General features: G+C 45.3%; 2 protein-coding genes and 1 non-coding gene across 5 annotated transcripts in view; 2 read left to right on the top strand and 1 right to left on the bottom strand.

Annotated features, from left to right (window-relative positions):
* Positions 1 to 3,018, bottom strand: part of LOC146185009 (uncharacterized) — a 30,624-nt gene extending 27,606 nt beyond the window's left edge. Inside the window, exon 1 of one of the 2 annotated variants that reach the window (XM_084605961.1) lies at positions 2,885 to 3,018. Coding sequence is in view for 1 of the 2 variants with exons in the window: in XM_084605960.1 (XP_084462086.1) it covers positions 1,394 to 1,475 (82 nt within the window). In the remaining variant the exon portion in view is untranslated. Of the gene's footprint in view, positions 1 to 1,393; positions 1,672 to 2,884 lie in introns of those variants that run through there. The other variant, XM_084605960.1, reaches the window with a different exon arrangement.
* Positions 1,834 to 25,980, top strand: part of LOC146185007 (uncharacterized) — a 28,467-nt gene continuing 4,320 nt past the window's right edge. The window contains exons 1-11 of one of the 2 annotated variants that reach the window (XM_084605958.1): positions 1,834 to 1,971; positions 2,438 to 2,573; positions 3,544 to 3,728; positions 5,149 to 5,374; positions 9,155 to 9,319; positions 15,386 to 15,705; positions 19,111 to 19,231; positions 19,876 to 20,053; positions 23,901 to 24,183; positions 24,514 to 24,585; positions 25,001 to 25,098. In XM_084605958.1, the coding sequence (XP_084462084.1) occupies positions 1,966 to 1,971; positions 2,438 to 2,573; positions 3,544 to 3,728; positions 5,149 to 5,374; positions 9,155 to 9,319; positions 15,386 to 15,705; positions 19,111 to 19,231; positions 19,876 to 20,053; positions 23,901 to 24,183; positions 24,514 to 24,585; positions 25,001 to 25,096 (1,788 nt within the window). In that variant the 5' untranslated portion in view covers positions 1,834 to 1,965 and the 3' untranslated portion in view covers positions 25,097 to 25,098. Of the gene's footprint in view, positions 1,972 to 2,437; positions 2,574 to 2,975; positions 3,106 to 3,543; positions 3,729 to 5,148; positions 5,375 to 9,154; positions 9,320 to 15,385; positions 15,706 to 19,110; positions 19,232 to 19,875; positions 20,054 to 23,900; positions 24,184 to 24,513; positions 24,586 to 25,000; positions 25,099 to 25,980 lie in introns of those variants that run through there. The other variant, XM_084605959.1, reaches the window with a different exon arrangement.
* TRNAP-CGG (transfer RNA proline (anticodon CGG)) lies at positions 18,663 to 18,735 on the top strand. The gene has a single exon. It is a non-coding gene; the product is annotated as a tRNA-Pro (tRNA).

Raw genomic sequence — 25,980 nt, 5'->3', positions numbered from 1 at the left:
AGTCAGTGAGATGGACCAATGGATGTCGTTGCCTTCTGACGTCAGCCTAGCGGCCTGAAGGACCAACGTAGAGAACGGGGAAGCCGGTTTCCCAAAGGGGAGGCTGAGAGAGCTTTGATTTGTATTTTTGCTGCTTTGCGGCGTGCATATCGCTGTAGCATTTTGCACAGACTATGTACCTGATCGAAGTACTGGGCTCCTTTGCTTAAAAAGTCATACCCTGGACAGCGGCCCTTTAAGGCAAGGAAGCCTGGCAGTCAACACAAAAGATATTCAGCCCAGACAGAGCCACAGTAGCATACTATATCAATGTAGCTAACTTTAGTTTTATATAGCACATAACAAAACATTTAATGCTTCCATTCATTTCTGAACAAAAAAAAATTGATTGCTTCCACATCAACAAGTAATTTACTACGCACTAGGCTACACAAAATATCCCTAAATGCATCCCTAAGCAGGTTTTGTGCTTTACACGTACGGCAGTTCTGATCTCCCCATTTGCATGTTAAACATTTAAATATATATATATATTTTATCTGACTGTATCTTACTTGTTTCACTTAAGCACCTCAGTTACAGTAAAGCAATGCTTGGAAAAATGCCGATTAAGCCAGAGCGCCTCAGTTACAGTAAAGCAATGCCTGAAAAAATGCCGATTAAGCCAGGATGCAATTATAAAAATTATATAAAGTTCACACGAAAACGAAAGTAACATCCTGCTCAACAGGCAGCACAACAATGATCCTGGGGCTGCACCATTCAATTACTATTGTCATCCGCAACAACTGCTAATACCCTTAAAATATATCTTTCTTAATGCAGAACCTGTAAGCTAGGACACAGCTAATTCAGAATAAAAACTGTCAAGCTTAAAGCTGGATCTGAGTCTTGTTTCGCTTCCGCTGCAACTGCAACAGGCAGCAAAAACAATGACCCTGGCGCTGCACCATTCCATGCCTATTATCCGGAACGAGTGCCAGTACCCTCAAGATATAGCTCCTTTAATGCAAAGCTTATATGCTAGGGCATCGCTAAATCAGGACAAAAACTGCCAACTTTAAAATTGGATCCGAGTATGGTTTCGCTTCCGTTGCAAAATAGAGATCAATACCGCAAAACGAGCCAAATCCCGCGATTATTGCTTTCTGTTCCATGGTGATTTCCATCAAAAACTAAAGACATCTCTGAAGATGCGGTAAACCAGGCAGCGAAACAAAGTGTAAACAGAGCAACCGGTTCTGCCACACATACAATTACAGTTCAATAATGGAGGGCAAGAAAACCGCGCTCTTTAGGTGGTCTGCGCAAGTAAAAACGCAACATGCAGTACACAACACAAAAATCCCAGCCGTATCGCGTAAGCGCAGCCCCCAAACAATGCTTTCAGTACTGGATGTTCGATGAGCATTGCTTGATGGGAGTTGGTGTCGATCTTCCGGCTCTTGAGGTTGTTCCCACTCCTTCTCGCTCATTTAGTTTGACTAAGCAGAAGGATTGGATGGCCACAGAAGTAACTGGCGGTGCATTCAATTCTGAAAGTTCTTGCTATGATGGGCTGCTCTATATACCTCAGTCACAGCTGCCTAATTTGAATACGTTGATTTACGCCAGACCGCACAGCCGCAGACGCCATGGAAGCAACTGGGCAGCTTCTAGGAACTCTGGCGCCACTTTCGGCGGTTTTATGGCAGATCATAATTATTCTGAAACGCCAGCAGCCTAAAAATTCCAAATTAATCGTTGCCGTAAAAAATAAATTTTTCGATGGGCACAGAGTCATTAGCTGAAAGAAAAAAATTAGACGCGCTAAACACAACCGGAAACGTGAATTCATTCGTGGGTTTCCGCAGTTTCCGTTCTTCGTTCGCTTCCATCATGTTCGATCATACTTGACTAAAGTTCAAATGTGGAATCCCTTGTACGAGCTTGAATGTTTACCGCGATTCGTGCTGCTTTAGGATTATGGCGGTGAGATCCTACTTCAAACGCTCAACGAGTGATTTTCTTACGTTGTAGTAAGAGCATGATCGCGCTTGTTGCTAGAAGTCCTGAGAGCTCCGGTCAGGATCTCGCGCTGTTAGGGTCGTCTTCCCAGAGGATGCCCGTGTGATGCTTTTCGTCATGCTCCGTGGCAAAACATCATAGCTGCAAATGCAGCGCGTCCAAAGAATCTTCATAATGAATTGCGCGCTTCTTGCATACGTTTTTCTGAACGATCAACTATCGGCGTCTTGTGCGATTCATACTTTGCCGCCTGCCGCTCGCCTACACTCGCACAAAAACTTTTTTTTTTTTTTTTTTTTCTGCAGCTACTTCAGTTACTGAAGTACAGAATATAATGAGATCTGTGCTGCAGCATGTGTTAATTTTTAGCTAAACCCATTCGATGTAGCAGTCGCGACGCTGACACTAGCTACACTTCTGTCCCTGCTAGGCTGCACAAGTCACCTGGTGCAGCGACGACGATGAGTTTTACCCAGCGATGTTCGTCGAGTCCCTACTGGACACACCGGATGCCGATTCCCTGGACCGAGGAAAACTGCTGGAGAACCTACTTACGATATCGCACAGTAAGAACGCTTCTCTTTCAATAGGCGTCGCAGATGCTTCTGCATCAGCGACGCCGAGAGATTCGCGTAGTTTAAAGGCGATATTGTTACTCACGTGCGCACGATTGTTACGCTTCATGTTGTCAGAACATTCTCAGTGCGTGTATGAGGGATTGGAATGATTAGATGTTTTATACTTAAACGTATTAACATACACGCTTTGAACGTATGTCGATACGTAGAGGAGAGGCATTCCGTACGTAACCACAGCAGACTATACCCCGGTTTAACAAATCCCACAGTGCACAAACCTTACCGCTTACCATACATACCTTACATACACATATCGCACGTGCTCTCCGAAGCAGCTGTCACAAAACAAAGCATAGTGGCGCCCCTTCGTGAGTAGACTCACGAAGGACGTGGGGACGATAGGCACAATTTGCGTTTAGTAATGAGAGAAAACAGTACCGCAGAAACAGTACAGCTGTAGCAGCCTGCAAACAGAGCACTTGCTGCTTCGCTTACTGATGTTGATGCGCACGCCGACACGGTTGTGAACTTTCTTCGTTTCCGGTTCTGTTTTCTCCTCAGTTTCGGTGGCCGTTTCTCAGCAGTGAGGAAATCAAAGACCCCCCCCCCCCCCCCCCCCCCCCCCCCCCGGGTGTGCGTTTCCCTCGTTCAGTGTGCAGTTTTATACATATGTATAACATGCGATTTTTTTTTTTATATGTATCGGTATGCTGCTTAAGCCGTGCATTTTTTGTTGTTGTTTAGCAAGCCCTTTTAAGATGCACCCTAACATGCACCCTATTAAGATGCATTGTTTGTCATTACAGTTTGTTAGCATGATGACAGCACCAGAGAATAAGTTGCTGTTTCCTCTGCCTAGAAACAAGTCACGCTTGCCCCCGTGGCTTATTAAAGAAAAAAAAAAAAAGAGCTTACAGTGAAGTGGTTCCTGATCTGTACTTGTGCCTTTTGACCGCAGCAGGGACACCGGTGATCCAAGAGCGGACTGAGTACCCATGCCCGCTGTGCCGGGGAACCTTTCGTGCCCTGGGGGACCTTGTGATGCATGAATGCCCCAAGGAGAAGCCATCTCAACCTTTGCTCACTTGCTGCTTCTGCAGTTTTGCCACTGAACAGACGAACATCTTTAGGGGCCACCTAGAGGTGAGCATCCCAAATTCATAAACACAGCAGACATTGTGCAATTTATTCCCTTACACACCCCCTTGCTTTTCTAAAGGCACCTCCTTGGTTCCTAATAGTTCTTTTTAGGCTAGCTACCAAAAATGACTACCACTTCTCTACCTTCAACACCTCTCCCCTCTCCTGTGAAATTTAGACACCCTACACTGTTTAAATTCCCGATTTCTTGAGCACACCCCTCCCCTAGCTAGGAACTTTTATGCTTTATCCTACAACTGAGTTGACAAGAGTGAACAGTCATACCAGCATGAACTATAAAAGAATAAATACATGTTAGGGTAAAATAGATACTTATTCTCTAGTCACATTAAAGGGACAATAACAGTAGTATTAAATCTTTCTACGCTGAAGATTATTGTCCCAAGACTGGGAATATGCCATTTTTGCTGAGGATAGAGATTGGATAAACCCAACAATTGTGTAAAAGCAAAGGGCATGTAGCAAAAGCTGAGGTGAAATTTGGTAGCTATGCCTTATGATGTGCATAATTTACTGCCCACAGTTCATTGCTCTCTCATGCAACAATATATTGATAGGCAAGAACAAAAGTACCATAGGCAGTGTTGCTAAGATACAATAAAGCAGTGTTTTTACTTTGTGCTTAGCTTGCACGAAGCCATTGGTTGCAGCAGTTTCAGAAGCACAAGCCAAGTACAAGTCCCTAGAGTCATTCACGCTATAGTGTTCTAGAATTGGGAAGTGTGCAGTCTTCAGCGCGCGGCAGTGGGAGCGAGGTGGTCGCCGGAGCGATGAAAAGCGTAGGTGGCGCTGTCAGTCGCAGGAGCGCATCAGAAGCGCGGGCGCCGCAGGGGTAACGCTTGGGACGTCTGCTTCTGCAGCTTGTGTCCTGCATTAATTTCGTGGTTTCGCATTGCTTCTCTGTCGTACTATGATATGTTGTTGATGGTTGGTCAAGCAGGATAACATGGGTCTGCAGATAGCGCAGTCACAGTTCCATTCGTCTCCTTTGGCTACAGAAACCTTTCCTCTACCATAGCTATGATCGGAAGTTATGCCAAGTGATTTCTTTCTTCAAAACTTCATTTTTCAGACATTTTCGCGATCCCTAGTGAGTTCAAAAAATCAGTGACTGAACACCCTTTTCACAATTATAAATGTCATTGCTAACTTTTATATACTGCACTAAGTAAGTTGATAAGTATTACAAAATCTTCAAATGATGGGCTTGGGGAGAGATGCGATTTATTGTTTGCTTTCTTCAGTTTCTTTGTTTAATCAGGCTGATGTTTCTATTTTCAAGGCACCAGGTACTGCCGTTTGAGAACAGACATCAGAACTTCTATCTTATGCATTATTTCCTTTGTCCATTGTTTCACCAGCAGTGGGAATGAAATTGCGCGTGCTGTCTTGCCACCAACAGTTGCACACCAAGCCATCTCTGAAATGCGGACACTGCAACCACACATTCCCTAGCGAGGCTATCCTGCTGAAGCACCTGCAGTTGCATGGCTCCACCCTGCCCTTGCAGCCCTTGGTTGCCATGACAACACAGCACCCTCTGTACTTGCCACCACAGATGACTGCTCTTCTGGCCAACAACAACGGCACACTCTGCGTAGTCGATGCGCCAACCTTCATGGTGCAAGGTAAAGGTTCTTTGTCAGTTATGCTCAGCTTTATTTTCATTGCAGGACTGCATGGGAACTGCTAATCATACAATTTGTGATAGTTCAATTTGATAGGTAAACAGAGCAGCATCGAGGACAAAGAATAATAAGTACAATAAAATCTTGTTAATTCAGAAATTTGGATGATAGAACGAGGAGCATAAACTCTGCAACGCCCATATAAGTCTATGGCCCCAGACGTTTGTTAATTCGGACATGGGTGAGCCTCGTACCGGTTTAAGTCTAACGATGATTGCGTCGCGGTACGAGGCATGTAGCCTACGACTAGTGTAGGAGGCCTCCTCGAAACTGCAAGGGACAGTGGTGCCCGCACACGCTGTGGCAGGAACGACTATTGAATGCTCCCCATTTCCAAAATATAGCTCATATGGCTCAGTCGCATAGCTTTGCTTTCGCTTTCCATAGCTTCACACCACCCCACAATTTCCCGGGCCCCTTGAAAGCCAAATTAGTGAGAGTTTACTGTACTAGACGACACTAAGTAGAACATTAAACAAGAGACAGTAGTACTGTGTCATCTACTCGGCATTCTCTTATCCTCGTTGGTGCACTGTTTGCCCTCCAGCAGGGTTCCATTTGTATGCATTTTTGGACTTTGCCATTTGTCAGTACTGTGGTTTTCTGGCTGAATGCAAGCATTTACTATATCATGGCAGGCTTGGAAGTAATAGTTTGTTTGTTTAAGAGATGACCATGATAAGTTACAGCGACTTCTGAGGAAACTGCTGTAAGAACACCAGTATTCAAACTTACGCTAAGTAGCTGAATACTGCAACAGCGGTAGCATATTATGATGGGAGGAGAAGATTGTGAATAGAAGAAAGACGCATTCATTCCTGCAGTAGGTCTAATTGTGCATTTGCAGGCATCAATTAATTTTGTTCGGCATGAATCCTTGTGGTGGTACTCACTCATCTCGTGAGAATTTAAAGACAGTAAGTTTAAATCGCTCTCTTCTGGTATCAAAGGTGTCATCATGTAAGCCTGGACTACAGGACCTTGATTTCTTACGACTGTTCAAGAACAGAAGGACATAGTCATGGCAGCTGTAACAAGAGTATATAGCGCATTGAATACAGTGCAGCTCATCAGTGCAACTCTGCTCTTGGATCCCGTTCTGTTGGTGCCTTCTGCTATAGTAATGTACATACACACAGGCCCACTTCAATACCTGCAGATTATCTGTTTTTACTGGGTACTTTGGTGCAGTTAAATATAGTGCTGCACCGAGGTAAAACTTGTGGGCCAGTTTGCGCTGGTTGTGGGACTGCCTTTTTAATGCTTTGTACTCATGCCTACTGATTCCTTTGTTTGAGGGTATTTTTTCTGGCATTCAGTGGGTAAAAAAAATAGTCGGGCAATACTTGGAGCTGAAATTCTGGCAATAATCGGATTATTGGCTAAAATATTACATAATTATTTTCTTTTTATCATTTTTGCAGCGAAGTGCAATTTACCATTAGTGCTCTTGTGGTGGGGTGGGGGGAGTGCACTCTATCAGGTAGTATTCTCTTCTAATTTATTAACAGTTGTTTTGCCACGAACATTACCATATCTATTGCACAGCACTTTCATGTCTCTGCAAGACCTACCATGGTAGACTTTGTTTTATGCCGTAAAAATATTCATTCAGCATCGCAACACATTTTTATCGCACAATCCCACTGCTGCACATCGTCATTGGTGTGGGCAATGCTTGCTTGACATAGTGATGCCAATGGTATAAGGCACCTGGTTGGCACCCGTGTTTTGGTTTCTCATTTCTATATCCTTAGCCCGTATCATGAATATGAAGTGTTCAAAGAGGTTTAAAATTAGCTCGTTCAATGAGAACAGCTCTCTGGAAATAAAAGTATGAGATATCCGTGCAGTGTCATCAGCTCTTTTTCACTGGAAAACTAAGTTCTCTGGAAGGCGCATTTTACGGTAAGAATGAGGTTTAACCTGATGGTATAAGTTTAGAGGGTGAGAATCGGGTAAAAGCAGGTTTTACTTGAAAATGAAGGGCCCCAGTCATGTGGTTCTAGAGAGACTCGCACCTCAAAGTTAGGAGAGAAATTAAAGGCTACTCGTCGACCTAGTGTGAAATAGCAGGAGTAGACTTAGCATCAAGTGCAACCAAAATGGCAGAGCTCAAGCTTTCAGAGTGTGCCAACTGGCATGTTTAATCATTCCATTATATGTTTGCTTTTTCCTACTATCAGTCATGGTGGTTGCTATCTTGCCTTTGAAATATCCAACCACAATCTTGGCTATCTTGTGTGGGTCAGTTGCAGTGTGTGTGTGAAAGCCTGCTTATGAAATTTTGAACATGGCCCATTGGTAGCTTTTTGGTTTCAATGCTGTAAATCTTTACTAGTAATGTCAGCTATCTATTGCCTCATTCATTGTTGCTGCTTAGTGACCATCAAAAGATTGCTTTCCGTCACTGTCAGAGATTAAGCAGAGTGCCTCACTGCTTATAAATACTGCAAGCTTTGGGTCCTCTTGTTGCCTGCCTGCATTGTGACAGTGTAGCTCTCTATTGTTGTAGTTAAATATCATGCACATGCTGTTTTGGGGGTCTCCAGTAAGTGATGTTGACAGTGTGCATTTTAAATTTTGTGCATGAAGCAACAATTGTGGTACTGCAGAAAAGTGGCAATGCTTCTTTGTATTTGGATTGAATGTTGTTGTTTTGAGCAGCAGCCACTGATTGTCTAAAGGTGTAAGACGGGACTTTTTCTGTTGGATTGGCAATTCGTTATGTCACTTATTGAAATAAAAGCTGTGCCCTGTTATAACTGGGGTCCCAGCTGAGGTCCACACGGCTAGAGCACAGGACTCAAGCGGGTTCGTCGAGCGATAGCCATTGAAGACGCCTAGTCCGCAGCGATGAGAGGGGTTCCATTGCCACCACATGCTGCGGCGATAATTCGCCTCGTCGGGCCAGAATAATGGGGAGCGACCCATTCATGTATAATTACGCGCCTGTCTCTCGCTGGGGTGATCACGAAGAAGTTTTTCATATTGTTGGTAAGAGCAAAAGTACCTATGCAGTGTTCGCCAAATGGGAATGCCCGCGACATTCCGAGAATTAGGTGCAGTGGTAAAGGTACATTTGCCAGGGGCGGACTTCTCGCAATCCTGGACTGCCTAAACTTGGTGCTGCATTTCCAGCGCCAGCTCAAGATCGCCACTGCCTCCGAGGAAGTTCAACCTCGCCACATGAAGGTGTGCGAGGAGGCACAAGTACCCCTGTCGGCAGTGGGTGGCACCTCGAATGCTTGCAAGTGTCTCCCTGATTGGTCTGCCCGACATGAACTCTATTTCCCCAGCTCTCTAGCTGGACAACAAGCAGTATTTATGAAGTGGAGTTGTATCCACTAGCTCAGCTTAGCTCTGTTCTCTTCTCTCGACCAGTACACACTTCACTAATGTAAATAAGTGTACATAAACATTGTTTCTTTGCTCTCCTCCCTGGCTGCTACTGCCTCGATGTCTCGTCTACTCTTGACCAGTTGGCTGTGAAGCCTAGGTCCCCAAACCCCAGTCACATCAGCCTGAATGGTGAGCCTTGGGAGTGAGTGGTAAGAAAACTGCTTCTCTTCTTGACTCAGTGTATATTTCCAGGGATTGGTGTTCATTTGTGGCTCTAGTGTCTTAGATATTTGACTTTGCCGCAAGAATCCCTTTGTGTGTATGCCACTTTTGCAGTGGCACGGAGCATTCAGCAACAACCTCTGTTGTTTCCTGCAGTGCCGCAGGATTGTCACTCGAGGTACACGTGCACCTTGTGCAATGCCATGTTTCATCGACTGAGCCTGCTTGCTGAACATGGCCTCAAGCACTCCGAATTCCCGGACATCCACATTCAGGACAACTTCCTGTTACCAGGCAGGGGCTCCCAAGAGCCTCTTGGAGGTGCGCTTGAATGTGAACTTTGACAGGGATTTCTCTCACAGTGTGAAACCTGAAACAGTAGTGGTGGAAAATGACTGCATATAGCATCATGGACTGCAAGTGCATGTCGATTGTACCGCTGTCAAACTTGCAGTCAAGTTCCTGGTGGAAGCCTCAGGCATACTCAGTATACAGTGTACAATCAATCTTGGACATATCGAATTATTGCAATATCCACTTGGGAACTCCCATGCAAAAGTATAGAAATGTTCGCATTTGTTGAACTCCCATTCAGCAGGACATTCAGTGTATTGAGCTGCATGCCGTGCACCTGAAAGGGGCACTTCTCCTAATAGCATTCTCACGATCACATTTCGCACATGGAGCCTGGTCAGCTGCGCTACTTTGGCCACCTGCTGGCAGCGCTAACGTTGTAAACCTGCACAGCGAGGCGAAAGTCAAGTGCGCCATAAAGTGGGTTTAGGTATACAGAGGTTGTTTTCAATGCAGCACTGCTGTGATGCGATGAAGCCAGCGTTTGGTGCACTGGTTGTCACGCAGTGAAGCCAGCCTGGCTGACCGAAGCCTTGCGGCAGCTCTCGCTTGTCCTGCTTTGGTGCTGAAGGCGACACAAAAGTAAATTGTACCAAATTTCAATTTAAATACTATTCCATTATTATACCTTAGCAGCAATAGTATTAGAACTCTCTATGATCGAGATGGCTTTTCCCGAAGCACCGTCCTTCACAGCTTTGAAGCGAGCCCCCAACTGCAATGTCCTTTGAATGTGCTGCACTGCACGACATGTGGGTCATGTGAGCTTGGGCTCTCGATCTGTGCTTGCCAGATATTTGGTGAGCGCGTACGCCCCTGATGTGGCACGTGAAGTTAAAGTCATATTGAAAGTGCATCTCATTTTGGTGCCTGGCGTGAGGTAGCACTCGGCACGCACGTCGGCGCGCGTCACTCTTCTGCTTACAGAGAAGCTTATCTATTGGTATATTTTATATATCGAATTATCGATATGTCTAACTATTTCACGATCTCCTTTGAGCTCAATATATCAGAGGTTGACTGTAGAGGTCGAGCTAGCCTGCTGCAGCCAGGTGGTGCAGCATATGTAATTGTGCAGGTTGCAGCTAACAAATAAGTTCTAATCAGGTGGAACTGAACAGAACATCCTTTTGAGGAAAATGTTGCTCTGCAATTTTTTAACTATGACTATGCACATACAAGCAGTTTAGCCACTGAATGACATATCTAAAATCTTGTTGTGGCTGCTGTACAGTACCAAGTATTGCATTGTGTACGCTCACAGTGAAACTGGGAACTTTGACCAATTGCTAGGATTGCCAACAATGTGCACTTAATAACCTTTTCAGCTGGTTTGAAAAAGGCTGCCTTTGCGTAATAAAATATCTGTTCCTGGAAATGTATGCCGCTGAACATAAAAAAAAAAAAAAGTATATCAGTTTTAGAATTTTTAAATTATTTTTTGGAGCTTGCAAATGTAATTTTTTTTTTACATAGAGGTATGTTTAAGCTACACTACTACACAAAATTATTCATCAAATGCAGATGACATCATGTTTACTTTCTATTGATGTGCAGGAAAAACAGCCTAGGCTTACACGAGCTCGACAGAGTTAGCTCAAGTAAACCTGTTGGGGTGAAGGCTCAAGGTGAAGGTTTGGCTCATATATATATGTGAGGGGGTTGAGCAAAGCGACAGTTGCATCCGGCTAGATAGCCCAGCTACAGGGGTTGGTTGTCTCGGCCTAAGCAGCATGTACAGTTGCCCAAATCTTTCACTGGCGTGTGCGATGGTCGATTTTTCTGTGTCCCTGCACCTTAGGGCGGATAAAACTTGCCGGAAGGTAAAGATTGGGCAAGGGCTTTCTTATGCTTGTACTTTTCGCAGGTTAGCTCCTCTGTAACACACAGAATCACAGAAAATTCGGCCATCACGTGCGCCAGTTAAAGACTTGGGTGGCTGTGTTTATCGCTCTCAATATGAGCTACACCGCGCGAGCATATGCCATGCCGGAAAGCGCTCCATGGTTATACAGTGGCGCCGATAGTGACGTGCTTATCGGGAGAGAATGTGGCTGTTACTACGAGCACGCATCACCACCGCTTGCTTGCTGTCACTCTCGTCTTCCTTGCGGTGGTATCAGTCCCGAATATGGTAACTGCAGCTGTGGCCCGATGCCCAAACTTCGTCAAGTCCCGCTTCCTGATATCTATGTTATCTGGTCAGCTGCTTTTTTACTTAATCACTTCAAGTATTGGGGAATGCAGAACTTTGTGCCACATGCTATATGCACTTGTAGTTTTTCAGTTTTCCAGCTCAAATTTCAATAGACAGAAAAAAAAAGCAATAAAAACTGATTGAAACAGTCAAGAAATAAACGGGGCCAAGGTAAAGAAGCAAGTGGGGCTACACGCGGCTGCCGAAAGAGCCCCATCATTTCCCGATAGCGGCGAAGAACAATATTTTCGGCGCCATTATCCGACCAGAGAGTGCGCTTGGCCATGCGCTCAGATGGTGTAGCTCATACTGAGCGTGATAGTACTGTATGCTCCAGCATCAGGTCAGGCCCTCCTATCTGGTCAGGCAGCAGCAGGAGCCGGGAACTGCCTTATTTAATCAATTCTAAGCACCTCTTGCTTTCACGACCACAAAGACCAAAGTGAGGTGGGCAGCCCACCCCCTTCCCAAGGCGTGTACAAGAAACAAATTTGGCACACATCTTTGGCAAGTGCGATTATAGTTCGCTTAAACTTCAGCCCTCTACAAACTCATTCTGACTTCAGTTACGGCTCTCTACCAACTGATGCTCATGAAACCTGCCGAGCGCCGCCAATACCAGGCCCGCATGGCAACATGCTGATACAGTTCTCAGTGTCACTTCGTTTCATGCCACCATCTGTTATGTAATGTCTGAACACAGCAACACATGAAGGCGGAGGTTAGGAACCCCAGGTTGTCTAAATTAAAGCGGCGATGACAGAGTCATTCAAGGTATTGCCGTTTTATACTTTTGTGAATAATATACAAGTCCGTGATTCTACTCACAAAGTTTTAGTGCCCAGCGCTCAGTATGTATTACCAAAAAAAAAAAATGCGATAGAAATTGGAATCAGATAACTCCTCCCACCGAGAGTGACGGCCATTTTGAAATGCTCGTGTGACGTCTTAAAAGAATAGGTGGTGGAGCGTTGTCTGCAATGGCAATGCAAGCTGCAATATTAAAGGACATGTCTCTTTTTTTTTGTGGACAATTGACACAGTGATCGTCCCTCATGCAGAAGTGCTTGATGAAGATGTTACTGCACAAAAGTGATATACAGCAAGGTATGTTTTCTTCAGCATAAGGCAGAATCACAGTCGGGCTGTGCAGTTAGGTTAATTGCTCAGCTGATCAACGCACTGATCTGTCGCATTAAACTGGCGATGCCGCCAGCACTACCAATGGTCGCCTATTGCCGTAGTGTGAGGTATTCGGCTCCACAAAGCCGACGGAACTGATCAGCGGAGGTCGCCAGATCTGTTTTTCTCAGACCGGAGGCTGAGCGAGAAAAATTGACACCCGATTAGTTAAGGACCAAACAGCTGGGCTTGTCTGTAGCTTAACCGTTCTAGAAAAAGGAAAACAAGCAGCTACACTTTATATGTTCCCCCTTCTCATCAGCAATGACCTTGGCGAGAAGTGTCAGTCAGTGCCAAACTGCCAGCCCATTCTGCGACAAGTATGCCTTGCACGAGTATGTGGGGTTTGGGTCTACAGTTTCGGCGATTATGGAGCACACATTCACAAGCCTTAGTGGTTGTATGTGGCCATCGAGTGTAGTTCTAGCAGTAGTGACCTTAAATCAATGACTGCTTACATTATGGGGGTTATTAACGAAAGAATGCGCCACAGGGGGTCTAGACGCTACAGTCACCTTCTAGTCCCGGGGTGCGAGAAGTCTCCACTGCGGCGGGTTCGGGCCAAAGTTGCGCACTCGAACAAGCTTTAATCTGCCTGAGTAATTATACCAGCACTCAAATACAACCGTCGTAGCGAGCGAACATCCCGCTAGCGTACGGAGGTGAAATAAAAACTCACCGAAATGAGAAGCACACGCAAGGAAGGAGGCGAGAGGAGTGTTCTGCTCACCTGGCATGGCTTCGCGCTCACGGCCCGTTGCGGTAGGTGCGTACGGTGACTGGGCCACTCGGTGACAGCGGCTGTCTCTCAGGCGGAAATCATGAACCAAGCGCATGTGCTCTCAACTGCCGAAAAACCCCCGAGCGAGGCGCCCGCTCTTCGGCTCGGACTGGGGAGAGGAGGTGTCCAGGCTAGGCCGGAAGGAGAGGGAAACCCGCGAATTGCGGGAGACTGGGAGGCAGTGGGAAGTGGCCAGTGTGCCCTCTCCTACCATCCTCCCTAACAGCTCGCTTAATCTCGTGTGTTAATTACGCGCGGTCGTTATAATGGGACAAGGGATTCATGTGTATCCCCACATCAGAAAGCGTGTGCACATTGAATGGGAAGCGTTGATGTGACCCTAGTCAAGCGAGCGCAGTCGGCAGCTGTTGGCGTCACTTGTGGGTACCTGGCGCAGGCAGGGGATGTAACATCCACGGCGCTTTTTGCAGCGCTGTTGTAGTTTGTAAACAAACTACACATAAAGATGCGACTGGTGTGAAAAGAAGTGGGTAGTTTTGTTTTTCTTAGCTGAGCGTGCATTTATGCCGTGCGAACGAGCAGCATACATTCAGTCATATGCAAAAGCTATGTAAACAATTGCGCTGGGGGTGCAGTCGTAATCCCCGAATGGCGCATTCATCTGGGAGTTAGGGCTCACACACTAAATACTAAATGGTGTATATTTACGTTGAAGCACTCATGAGTCATTTGCTGGAGAAGCACTAGAAAAATGCGAGGTTAGGCTCCGTAGTCGGTCGCAGTCGCGCGCGTGTGGCAGCAGGGGAGGTGAGACGGAGACAACAGCGGCTGGGAGGCTCTTGTTCGGTGCGGGCAGTGAAGCGCATTCGAATCGCGTTGAGTTTTGTGGTGACGGGACTGAAGCAGTGACGGTAGCGCATGCTTTCGTGCGCTGGCCGTGGCCAGACTGAACATAGTTTTGCAAAAATGCTTTACCAGCCGAAAATAATTAAGTTTGACTAACACGCGCATATAACAGCAAGTCAAGAGACCACTTTGTACAAAAGTTTTTTCTGCTCCTCTAATGTCGCAATGTGTGCTTTCGCGCCAACGTATGCTTGTTTGGGTTTTCCTCTTAGATTTTGAACCGAAAGAGCGACGGGCAATAGTTCAGCAATCAGCAACACAATGCTAGCCCCTTCCCTCTTTCGCTGCATACACGGCGAAAGGAAACTTTGGACATGTAACTTTTTATATGCGGGAGCGCTTGTTGCTAAAACAAGCTAACTCTCGTAACGTACAAATAATATACTTCTGACTGTATGGTTAAATAATACAGCATGAACCCATTGATTTCGGCCTCCTCGATAATCTCTAGACGGAAGCCCAAAACAAGTCCGATGATCACTAAGGTCACATAATATAGTGAAGTCTTCTCAAAGAAAAAAGAGAATATGCAAATAAAATCTTTTTGCTGAAGGAAAAGAACGAAGCTCTCAGCGACCACCGTCCACGGCATGCATGAAAGAGTTAAGCCGACACCGCGAATAGCAGACGACATGGGGATGATATGTCGGTGACGTCAGCGGTCAGTGATTGATTGCCACACCAGGAAGCTGCTTTTGATTTAACAAAGAAATTTCATTTTGAAAATATCTACTGCACCGAATGAGCTCAAATTTCGAGTAACTATAATTTAATGTGTGTGGAGTGGAATGCAATAACCAGTTTATGCTCAAACGTTAGCTGTCATGGCCCCTTTAATCTGGAGACCTTGATCATGTTGCCCATTGTAGCCTATCTGTCGCTACAGGACCTTAAATCCCACTGTGCCAAGGGAAAAAGCTGGGAAGAAGGTTTAAGGCCACAGTGTTTTTGTTCGAATGTCTTGTCCTCCGTATTGTCAATGTGCCACTGCATGTTGTTTGTGCAGCACTCATGTGCTGCCAGTGCCGTGTGGTGTTCACCCACCCGGTGGCCCTTGCGGCCCACTCCTGCGACTCCAAGATTGATGGCAGTGGCCCTCCATTGGTGAGCCCCATGGTCACGTTGACGCCCCTGATCGAGCAGCAGCCGTCGGCAGCAGCAGCAGCCCAGACCTCCGTGCGGCTGTACACGTGCCCATACTGCCCGTACACATCCTACCTGCTGGCCAGCCTCATCAGGCACAAGGAGATACACTTCACCCACCGTTGCACCGAGTGCTCGGTTCGGTTCCCCACTCTGCCCGCCCTCATACAGCACAAGCAGAAGGTGCCACATGTTTCTCTGTCGATGGCCTTAGACACCGCATTCATAGCTTAACAAAGCTGTTGCAGGCAGCACTCGTGCATGTTTTGGTTTGGTAGCGGAGAGCATCAGCAACTACTGAAAGAAAAAAAAAAAAAGCCAGCCAGTATTTGTTTTGTTCTTTTTCTAGGTGCCAGAACATGACTGAGTGTCATGACTTGTCACTTTTTTTTATGGTTTTTGTAGTAGTAGTATTTTTGAGCTTGTAGTAAAGTCTTGTTAATTTGAGTAATTTGACAATCGTCATATAAACTCCCACCAAACGGTCATGTAAGTCAATAAATAGCCCCAAAGCTCATTTATTCAGAGGCCCCATGGCTGGGATCAGTTCGGTCAGTCGGCCGAATCGGTGCCATGAGGTGTGACCTACTCGACAAACGCTTGTCCATACAGTATTCATAGTTCGGCTTGAAATGCATGTTACATTGTTTCCTGCAACCCAGTGACGTGTGCACAACGGTAGGCTTGTTGACCCCACAGTGACTGGTGCTATCAACACTGCCAACGAACCTATGGCCATGCACCATTTGGAACGATAACTGCCTTACCTCTGATTTTGTTTCTCTTTCTTTAAAGAAGTTGTGCAACGACACCTACGCATGCTTCCCTCACTTCTATCCCTATGGCATTTGTATTCTTCTATCATGCCGAAATTTTGTGCTCACCACGTGCTGTTTGGCATTTTGTGGTGGCCTCACGCCACACTTCTGATAATGCAACTGAAGCATTTACAGATCTGCAGATCTGCAAGCCATTTCTGGAAGTATTTCAGCAGGCCATTCAATAACCATACATTCTGATAATTTGAAATTATTATTTCTTTTTTTTTCCCCCGCTCCCTTGAAGTCTGAATTAACTATGTTTTACTGTAGCTCTTTGTGGACAGTTCATTGCAAGCACAGTTGATGCTCAATCATTTAAGCCCGAAATGATCGAAAATTTGCTCAGATTATGCAGAGTTAACATTTAAGGGAACCCTTCTAATGCTCAGTTAACATTGCACCAGCGCAAACAAGCCGGAGGTTTAAGTTACTATATTTACCCGATTCTAATGCTTTTTTTCATGGCAATGAAGCCCAGAAACAGCGCCCATTCCACTTTACAACCGTATATGAAACCGAGCTCCTGCGTCATAACTGTCACAGTATGCCAGTAAAGCCTTTCTTTATTGGTGTCTGTCATGGTGTCTGTACACCCATCCAATTTTTTAACAGCATCATGCGAGCGTCGACTGTTCGCTTGATCAGAGCCCTATGACGGGACGAACCGGCAAACTCGCCTGCTAGGCTGTTCCAGGAGCAGCGCGCAACCCCTGACCCTTTCCTTTGATCTTAATACTGCTGGCACATGCCCCCGATATGGCACACGCCCCCGATATTCAGAAGAAGCCACATGCCGCCCAACTGCAACCAGTGTACTCAGTGTTTCTCGAACGAACTTGCAATCGATCCTTCGTTTGCTCTTGTATTGTATACAGTTGTTTGCGCAAATGGCTGCAGCCCACGATTTTGATAAGCGTGAAACGCAGATAGTGAGATCTCTTTGAGGAATGCTTTTACACTGCCACTATCAGCAATCTCTCTTACCCTCTTCGCTGTGTTAAGGGCTGGCTGAAATGCCGGGTAATGCAGTTAGCGAAGAAAAGGGTTGGGGACTGCATGCAGCTCTTGGAACAGCTTAGCAGACAAAATGGTCACCGGGGGCCTGGTCTTCGTGCGCATGCGGCAACTCTCGGCGAGTTTGCCAGTTCGTTCCGTCATAGGGTGCTGATCAAGCGAACGGTCAACACTCGCGTGATACCGTTAAAAATTGGAAGGGTGTACACAGATAAATGCTGAATAAAGGAATTTTAATTTCAATATTGCTGCATACAAGGGAACTTTTTTTTTTTTTTCAATTTTTCTTTTACACAACATTGTGGTTTGCAAGTGCACTGTGCCAAGGCCCACTACTGTCGTGATGTGCAAAGCTCCATGTGTAAAAAAAAAAATACGTTTTATTCAAATCGCACTGCTAATTCGAATTGAAACTGCATGTTAATTGCTTGGCTTTTCACGATGGCAGTCATCTTGCCAGACAAATGGAAGGGAGCATGAAAGAAACCTTCTGGATTGTGTCAAGCATAAATCTGAAATGATAGGACCATTTGCAGTTTGGCTGCTTAAAGGCCAGTCAACCACACGTGAGCCTGAAAGGTGTCCCTTGTTGTCGTTGATCTCCATTTGTCTTGAACTAATGGCCTTTACGATTGCATTACTGTGTGTCTTGTTGCTTTGAAGTGCATTCGCCACAGTGTTGGCAAAGAACCGCTAGGAGAGTTACAAGGAGTAATATGTGGAAGAGGGAACTTAATGCCACTTCATGCTTCTACACAAATTATGTTTATTTCATTTTTCAGAAGTAAAGACAGAGAACAAACATCAAGGCTATGATTGTACCTCAGGAGCAACTGCTGTTACTAAGCAAACACATTTGCAAATAATAGGGGACATTTGCAAACTGTTGTTTGTTACAGATGGAGACTGAGCACTATTGAACTGACAGAGTTTAGCATAGTTTCTGTGATTATCTAAGCTAAAATTAAAAAAAAGACATAAAAGTACCATCCCCAACGCTTTCCTTGGCCTCGCCGACTGTTGGCTTCTTTCCTTCATGTATTATAACGAGCACCCTCATTTCCCCTTAATTGATCTGCTTGTAGCTTACGGGGGTCTCGGTTCTGGCAGTCTTGAAGCCATAGGTAGCGTAAGAGGGTTCTAGCACAGCTTTCGCCCTCGCTCTTGATCACATTCTACGTGACGCTGGCGGTAACAAAGGACGTTCTACGTCCGCCATTATGGCTGAGGGTGGCGCTGGTGAACACACTCAAGGTTCGTATACAGACAACATAAATACCCAAGCAAGTAGCAGGGGGGACAGCGGCCGATGTAGCTCAGTTGGAAGAGCACCGGACGCGGTATTCGGAGGTCGTGGGTTCGGTTCCCACCATCGGCACGTTGTTTTTTCTTCTACTTTGTGTTTAATTATCTTTCCCCTAAACAGATTACATTAATAATTTGTGTGATTATCTAAGCTAAAATTAAAAAAAAGACATAAAAGTACCATCCCCAACGCTTTCCTTGGCCTCGCCGACTGTTGGCTTCTTTCCTTCAGAGTTTAGCATAGTTTGTTTGTTTCAGTCTTGGCATGCTAATTCCAGGGTTTGCTTTGGGACGTTAAATGCCATAAACCAAACCAAACCAACCCAATTTCAGGGTAGTGATGTTGCTTTTTGTTGCACAGAGCAACGTGACCATTTGCTCTAAACACAGTTTTGCTGTGTACTGCACGCAATGGCTGAGTAGACTGTTATGCTCTTGAATATTGCAGATGCATCCAAACGTAGTCTCTGTGCCTGCAGTATCATCACCACCAGCACCACCACCAGTGCAATCCCTGAACATCAACGGTCCTCATAAACGAGGACGGCCAAGGAAATCCAACAGTGAAAGTAAGTCTGGGAACCTCAGTGTCAGCTACAAAGCAACAACTCTGTACTATCTTTTCAGCCTGTTGGTAGTGGACCAATAATGAACAACTGCATGTAGGATTGCAGTGACTTGAATGTCACTGCTATGCATTTATCCATAGTTGCTCTGTGTACCATATCGCGGTGAAACCTTATCGTACTATCAGTTTCAAAAGGTTCACAACCAGGCTACAACTCGGTAGTCCTCACTGCTCAATCATCAGTCAGTCGTTGGGTAACTTTTAAGCTTTCAATTTTGTATTTAATAATTACTAAAATTAATACTGTGAAGAAGAAGATGAGCCCTTTTTGCTGGACGCTGATGAAGAGGAAGCAGTCTGTGGAATTGTGATCGCGCAGATCATCATGCGCTTCCTTGCCGACCTCGACGTATAGATTAAACCTTCTCTTACAATACTAATTATTCATGTTGTTACTAATGAAGACAACATCATAGTGTGTTGTCCTTGCCTTGTGTCGTTTTATACTGTAAGCTTTTTGTTGTTTTTTCCATGTATGTGTATATGATGTGGTCTCAAGCCATCTTCATGCTGAACATAGTGTGTAATTTTTATTTCTCTTTTGTCTAAATCATTTGTGCATATTTCCTGTCGTTTTGTTTAAAGCCGAGCTGGCAAATGCTAACCACCTGTGGCACTGCAAGGCCTGCGGAATTGGTCTGCTGAGAGGCTCTGCAGAGGCTGTCGCCCACAAGTGCAAAATGTTCCAGTGCCCCCACTGCAAATTCATGACGCACAAGCCTAACGGACTTGAAATTCACATCAGCTATGCTCATACTTTCCGGTAAGTGCATCTGTAGCCCTTGTGCACAATGAGACATGCAAATTACCTGGGCCTCGTGTGTCCTTTCAGTGCACGTCAAAGAACCCCAAGTGGTCGAAATTGTCCAGAGGCCTGTCTGAGGCTATAAGAGACATGGACTCTCATAGCCTAAGTCGCCTTGGGATGTTAAATCTCATAAACCAAGCCAAACCTTTTCTAATGTGGCCCCTTTTGTTTCACAACGTTTGAACATGGAAGCACTACACACTGATGACAACAGGAGGCAAAATTTTAACGTTTTCATACGTTCATTCCTATCTATGAAATTATACCAGATAACAGATTTAAGCAGCAGGTCCTGCACTCATGGCTAACAAAAAATCGACACTGGTTGAACACTGTGTTCACTGGATGCAACGTGTGTTCACTGGATGCGGGTGAATTCTAGGCTTTTCAAGAAAGCGGTGTAGTGACGGCCACCAAGAACTGTCACAGTGCAACTGATGAGCGCTTGGAGATTGGCAAACGGTGCAGATCACTACACAGCACATCACTGTGCTATGCCACAACATTCTTTGACTCTCTATGAATGCATAGACAAAGAAAGGGAACGCGTGCCAGCACTCCTATCATGTTAAGCCACTACGCTAAGAGATGCGCTGCAGTAATGGGGACGCATGCAGGAATCGATGGGCTCTACAGCATGAAGCGGATTTATGTTGTTTGATAGTGAAACAAACCCCTGACCTGTCAACGCAACGGTTTTTTCCAAGACCCTTTTATCAGGCGTTCCACCAAAGAAAGCCATACATTATATCAAGGGAAGCCTCGTACCTATTAGAAAACTGATGGGTACTTGGCAGCATTGGAGATCTAACCCAGCACCCCCAAATGTGAGGCAGGTGCCCTACCACAAGGATGGTTTTTTGCGGAACTGGTACCACGGAATCTGAGGCTGCGTCTTAATCGCTAGCATCACAATGTCCACACTATCACCATCAACGTCGTTGGCTAAGTAGCTGATCAAAGCCAAATCAAGTTAATGCCAGACTAGCTGTGGATAGTTGTATTTCATGTTTGCTGTTGCAGCTGCTTGTGTAATGTATAGTTTTGGTCATAGTCATGGCGCTGTGAAGGCCCTTTAAGAGATATTTGCAGACATTTTTGCGATCACATAGTTCTGAATTTTTGCACTTTGCGAATCAAGAGAAAACAAACATTTTTAATTTCGAGCAATTTATGGATGCGACGTCAGCATGTCTCATGGCAGCAAAGTTCATTTGAGACTAACTAAATCTGAAGCCCGTTCATCAGTGTGCAGTATAACCCTCCAGTATTTGCTGCTGCTGAAGGGCCATCAGTGTGGACCGTTTTTGAAGCTAGCAGAAGTCTGCTACTGGAAGGTCCATGCAAAAGGACTCCTTGAACACCTCCCTGTTGGCACGAATAAAAAAAAATCTTTCAATTTTTGATCTGGCCAGGTTGACAGGTATGAGGCAGCTTACTTTTCTTACTTCTCAGCCTTCAAAATGGTTTAAAAATATTGGAGGTTTTCGAAAACTGATATTCATTTCAAAGCCCAAATCAAATATACTGCATTATTCGCTTCGATATTCGGAACATTTGAATATTCGCACAACCCTAAAAGCAAATTATGATGCCAGCAGAAACAAAAAACAAAACAGTGTTCTACACTTGTGCGTGGCCCGAATGGCTGGCATCAGGTTTATTATGATGATCCTTCTGCAGGATCACCATCATCATCATGCATAGATTACGCAGCCTGCGCACATCTCAAATTAATATCATAAGTTGCTCTAGTGCTAATGGCCAATCGTCTGACAGAGCAACCACCAGCATGAACGAGCTGGGCAAGCATATATATAGCATAGCATAGTTATTTGCATTCAAATCAACTGCTTAATTTAAAGGACGATAAACACCCAATTTTTGGGCTCGTGTTTTATCATTTGTAATGATGCCTAGGACATTACTGTACACGGATCGCCACATCAAATTCGCCTACAACTGCTGAATAATTTATAACCGAACTTCTTTTCTCACCTGTTTCGGTTTCAACAGCCGAGCGATAGCTGTGCTGTCACAGTCAAGTCTAGGTCATGCGAGGGACGAAAATACAGCAATATAATCATTGCTGTGTCATTTGAATTCACTATGTACAATAATAAAGCCGGCCTTCCTCAAGGACAGGAATCGCAAGCAAAGAATGAGCGATTATATTGCCGTTTTTTCATGCCACGCATCAAGACATGATTGTGACGTCACAGCCATCTCTCTGATGTCGAAACCGAAACTGGTGAGAAAAGAAAATTCAAATGTAAATTATTTAGCGGTTGTAGGCAAAAATTGCGTGCGGATCGATATGCAGGAATGACTTACGCATCACTAAAACGAAGAAAAATGCACCAAAATTTGGTGTCTGTAATCCTTTAATGCATTCCTTTTCTTCCATGTAGAGAAGGTGTCATTTACAAATTTCCTTTCACGTATTGGAAAAAGCTACATTGGACAAACAGGAAGATGCCGAACATTGATCTACAAGAACATAACAGTTCTTCATGCTAAGATCAGTCGTCAGACTTGGCAGTGCACCATAAAAAATATCGCCATAAACCCGCGTGCATCCCCATTTGACATAGCTTTGGTGTTGTATAAGCACAAAGGTAAATCGAAAAAAGAATGAAAATAAACTTATCACATTCACAACAATCATGACACGCGTGTGAGCACCCTGTCTGTTGTTATTCATCAGTGTGAAGTCTCATACCTTGAAGATTCTGGATGATTTTCAATGTTTGGTTTTTATCTATGAAATGTGCACCTGGCTGCGGAATCATTCTGTATTTATGTGCATTTCCTCAAATAAGTAGTCGTTTAGTTGATGGGCAGTGCACATTCCATCTTCAAAGTTCTTGATACTCTGGTGCGCTCTGCACTGTTTCTACGAAAATATCCTAGCAGCTAGCTCGACTTTCCGTGTTACCAATGTTTCGTGCAGTCAGCCCGCTACGGGCACGCAGAAGAATGGCTGCATCGTGAGAAATGCGCCTCTGCTGCTGTTTGTGGGAGGTGCTTTGATGCCTTGACCATGGCCGTGCCGGACGGTAGCGATGAATATGTGTGCCCCTGCCTTCAGTTCCGCCGTCCCTTGACCAGGCGCTGAGCGCATGTTACCGATGTTGCTTTGAAACTGTGACCCATGGCTGTGTGCAGTGAAGCAAGTCTTCTCTACAGTGCACACTTCGGCAGTTTGCAAGCTACACCATAGTTTTTTTTTTTTTTTTTAATATATTGCAAGGTCACAAACCGGGGAGCTGCGACATATCAGGCATCGGCACGACTTTTGCAGCTCCAGAGGGCAGTCGCTTCATTGGTTCACAGCGAAAATGGGATCTTGCATTCCTGCATAGCACTTCAGTTCTTAGACTTAGCCAAATTGGTGTGGGCTGCCGCTTTAAATTATGCAGCCATATTTACATTAGAAATTGCGGAACTGCAGAACTTCTCCGAATTCTCGGGTATTCAAAATTGATCGAGTTATAATTATCAAAGTTTCACTTAAAACTAATTAGCAGGTGTTATTAACTGCAGTCAGGCACTGCAATGAAAGGCCATGTTTTGGCTCTGTAGATTCCATCCCAATACCAGGAAAAAGCTGCTGTGGAGCGTACTAATTACTCACTAGAGGTATGCCAATGAGTAGAAACTCTTTCAAGTTCACCAGCGAGTGCCAAGTGAAATATATGTCCAGTTTTGCCTGTTGCCGTAACCAGTCTGCTCATTTTGAAGTGACCTGTCACTCAAGCTTATCTTCATTTCTCCCCCCCCCCCCCCTTTACATACACAGGTGCCAGAGATGTGGGAAGACTTTTCTGACCAAAGAAGAGCGTGGGGTGCATGCAACGTACATGTGTCCAAACAGGCCATTCCAGGATGTCACAGAAGAAGACATACCACTGGCAGTGCTCAAGCGGCTGTCGGAGCTCAGCTCAAAGCATCACCCTCAAAACCCGTCAAAAGAATGTGCTTCGGGGCACCAGCATCAGCCCCAGCATGGAAGTGACCCAGGAACCTCAGAGGAAGAAGTAATCTATAGAAAAAGAGGCCGCCCACCAAAATATAGACCTCAGGTATTAATATGCCTTTTAGCACTTGCTAGGGAAAGCAGTTTTAGATTGTGATTAGGTTTGTGTGAAGTGCGCCAAGTCAAGCTGGCAGCTCTTGAATGCATAAAGGGCATTTTTGGTCTCCAGTAGAACGTGGCAACTATTATTATGCAGCATAGAAGGGCCATTTTACAACTTGTGTTCTGTGGGACTAAAGATGCTATGCAGCTCTCAGCTCGCGGTAGCAGCTCTCAGCTCAAAGACTGCATCATTACCCCACAGCTTTGTTTGTGTGCCTGGATTTGTGTTTTAACCCTCCCAAAGCTTAAGGGAGTCGTATATGCTTCCCCGCAGGAGATAGTATTATCCTCGGAGCCAAGCCAGCCAGAAACCAAGAGGGGCCGTCCACCAAAATGTAGACCTCAGGTATGGCCGTCTACCCATCTGTGGTGCCGTTAGCAGTTACTAGAACAAGCGGTTATGAAAGGTAGTCAATGGGTTTGTGTGATGCACCAAGTCAGGCGGGCAGCCTTTGAAGGCACAAAAGGCATTTTCGGAGGCACAGTCATGCAACATAGCAGGGCCAGAAAAAATATGGATAATTTTATCATAACCACATAAGCAAGTAAGGTTATTGTATAACTTATTCCATCAAACAGTGCTATGAAATGATGTGTTTTTGCTCTCACTGGATTAGGTATGAAAATTCTTAACATGGGAATGACATTGTTGCTCTCAGCTCCGAAATAGCAATTTTACCCCACAATTTCATCTGCCTTCATGCATGTGTTTTGCCCCTTTTAAAAAGCATAAGAAAGCGGTTATGTATGCTTCTTCACAGGAAGGATTACTAGCCTCACAGCCAAGTCAAGCAGAACCCAAGGCAGTTGCCAGAAAACGTGGAAGGCCAAGAGGAAGGCGGAAACAGGAAGCCTAGAGGCAAGTGGCAAGGCACTGGTTTTCATGTGTGCATTTCTACCAGCTGACAAGCAGCAACTTCAGCTGCAGAAGAAAATTATTGGTTCCAAACACATAAGCACTTCCTTTACTGCAGTTGACTCGCATAACCCCTGTAATATACTGTCGTTTAGCTCTTAACGCGGCACCGTTAAAGACCCCGTTCTGCAGAAAATTTGCCATTGTTAAAGGCCCCAATATAGTCCGACGTTTTCGACGCGACTGGCATAGCCGGCAACGTTGGCCACGGTACGTTGGCTACGACGGGCGTGTCAAAAAACTGCCGCCTGTACAGTCTGGCGCGTCTGGCGTGCGCGGATCCACAGTGCACATGCGCACAAGACGTCCTCGAGTGCTGGTACATTTTCGGTGTGCATTTTCGAGCAGACGACAGGGCCCTGGGAGCGATTGACTAATTAGGGAAGTCTCCTATCAAGATGATGCGATGTGCTTACTGTGAATGTTCAAATGGCACAAAACATGTGGCAAACACTGACCCTCCATTTGAAGAACCGCTACAGCCCTGAAAAATCAAAGTATGCCTTTGGAAGGTCGCATTTGGTAGTTGACATGGCCGGGCACTGGTAGGTCGGAGGGGCAATGGGGCTCCGCCGACCATTTCTCCTTCACTCGTGGAAGTTACCGAAGGCGTGACTGGTCGGCGGATGCATGCAAATCAAAATCGGACCCTTGCACAGCCGGTTTGAAGCCTCGAAGCCTCAAAAATTAACATTATATGCCTTTGGCAGGTTGGCACCCATTTCTCAGACTGCAATGGTTAGTCCCATTGAGCTCGAAATCATCACCTGAAATAACGTCGATGGCTACTAGACATTCCATATGGTCAGAACCACCAAAAAGATT

The sequence above is a fragment of the Amblyomma maculatum genome, chromosome 6 (genome assembly GCF_055883805.1).
Source record: "Amblyomma maculatum isolate TAMU_Amacu chromosome 6, ASM5588380v1, whole genome shotgun sequence".
Classification (NCBI taxonomy): Eukaryota; Metazoa; Arthropoda; class Arachnida; order Ixodida; family Ixodidae; genus Amblyomma; species Amblyomma maculatum.
Note: the sequence above shows the minus strand (reverse complement) of the source record. Positions and strands in the feature narration are given on the sequence as shown.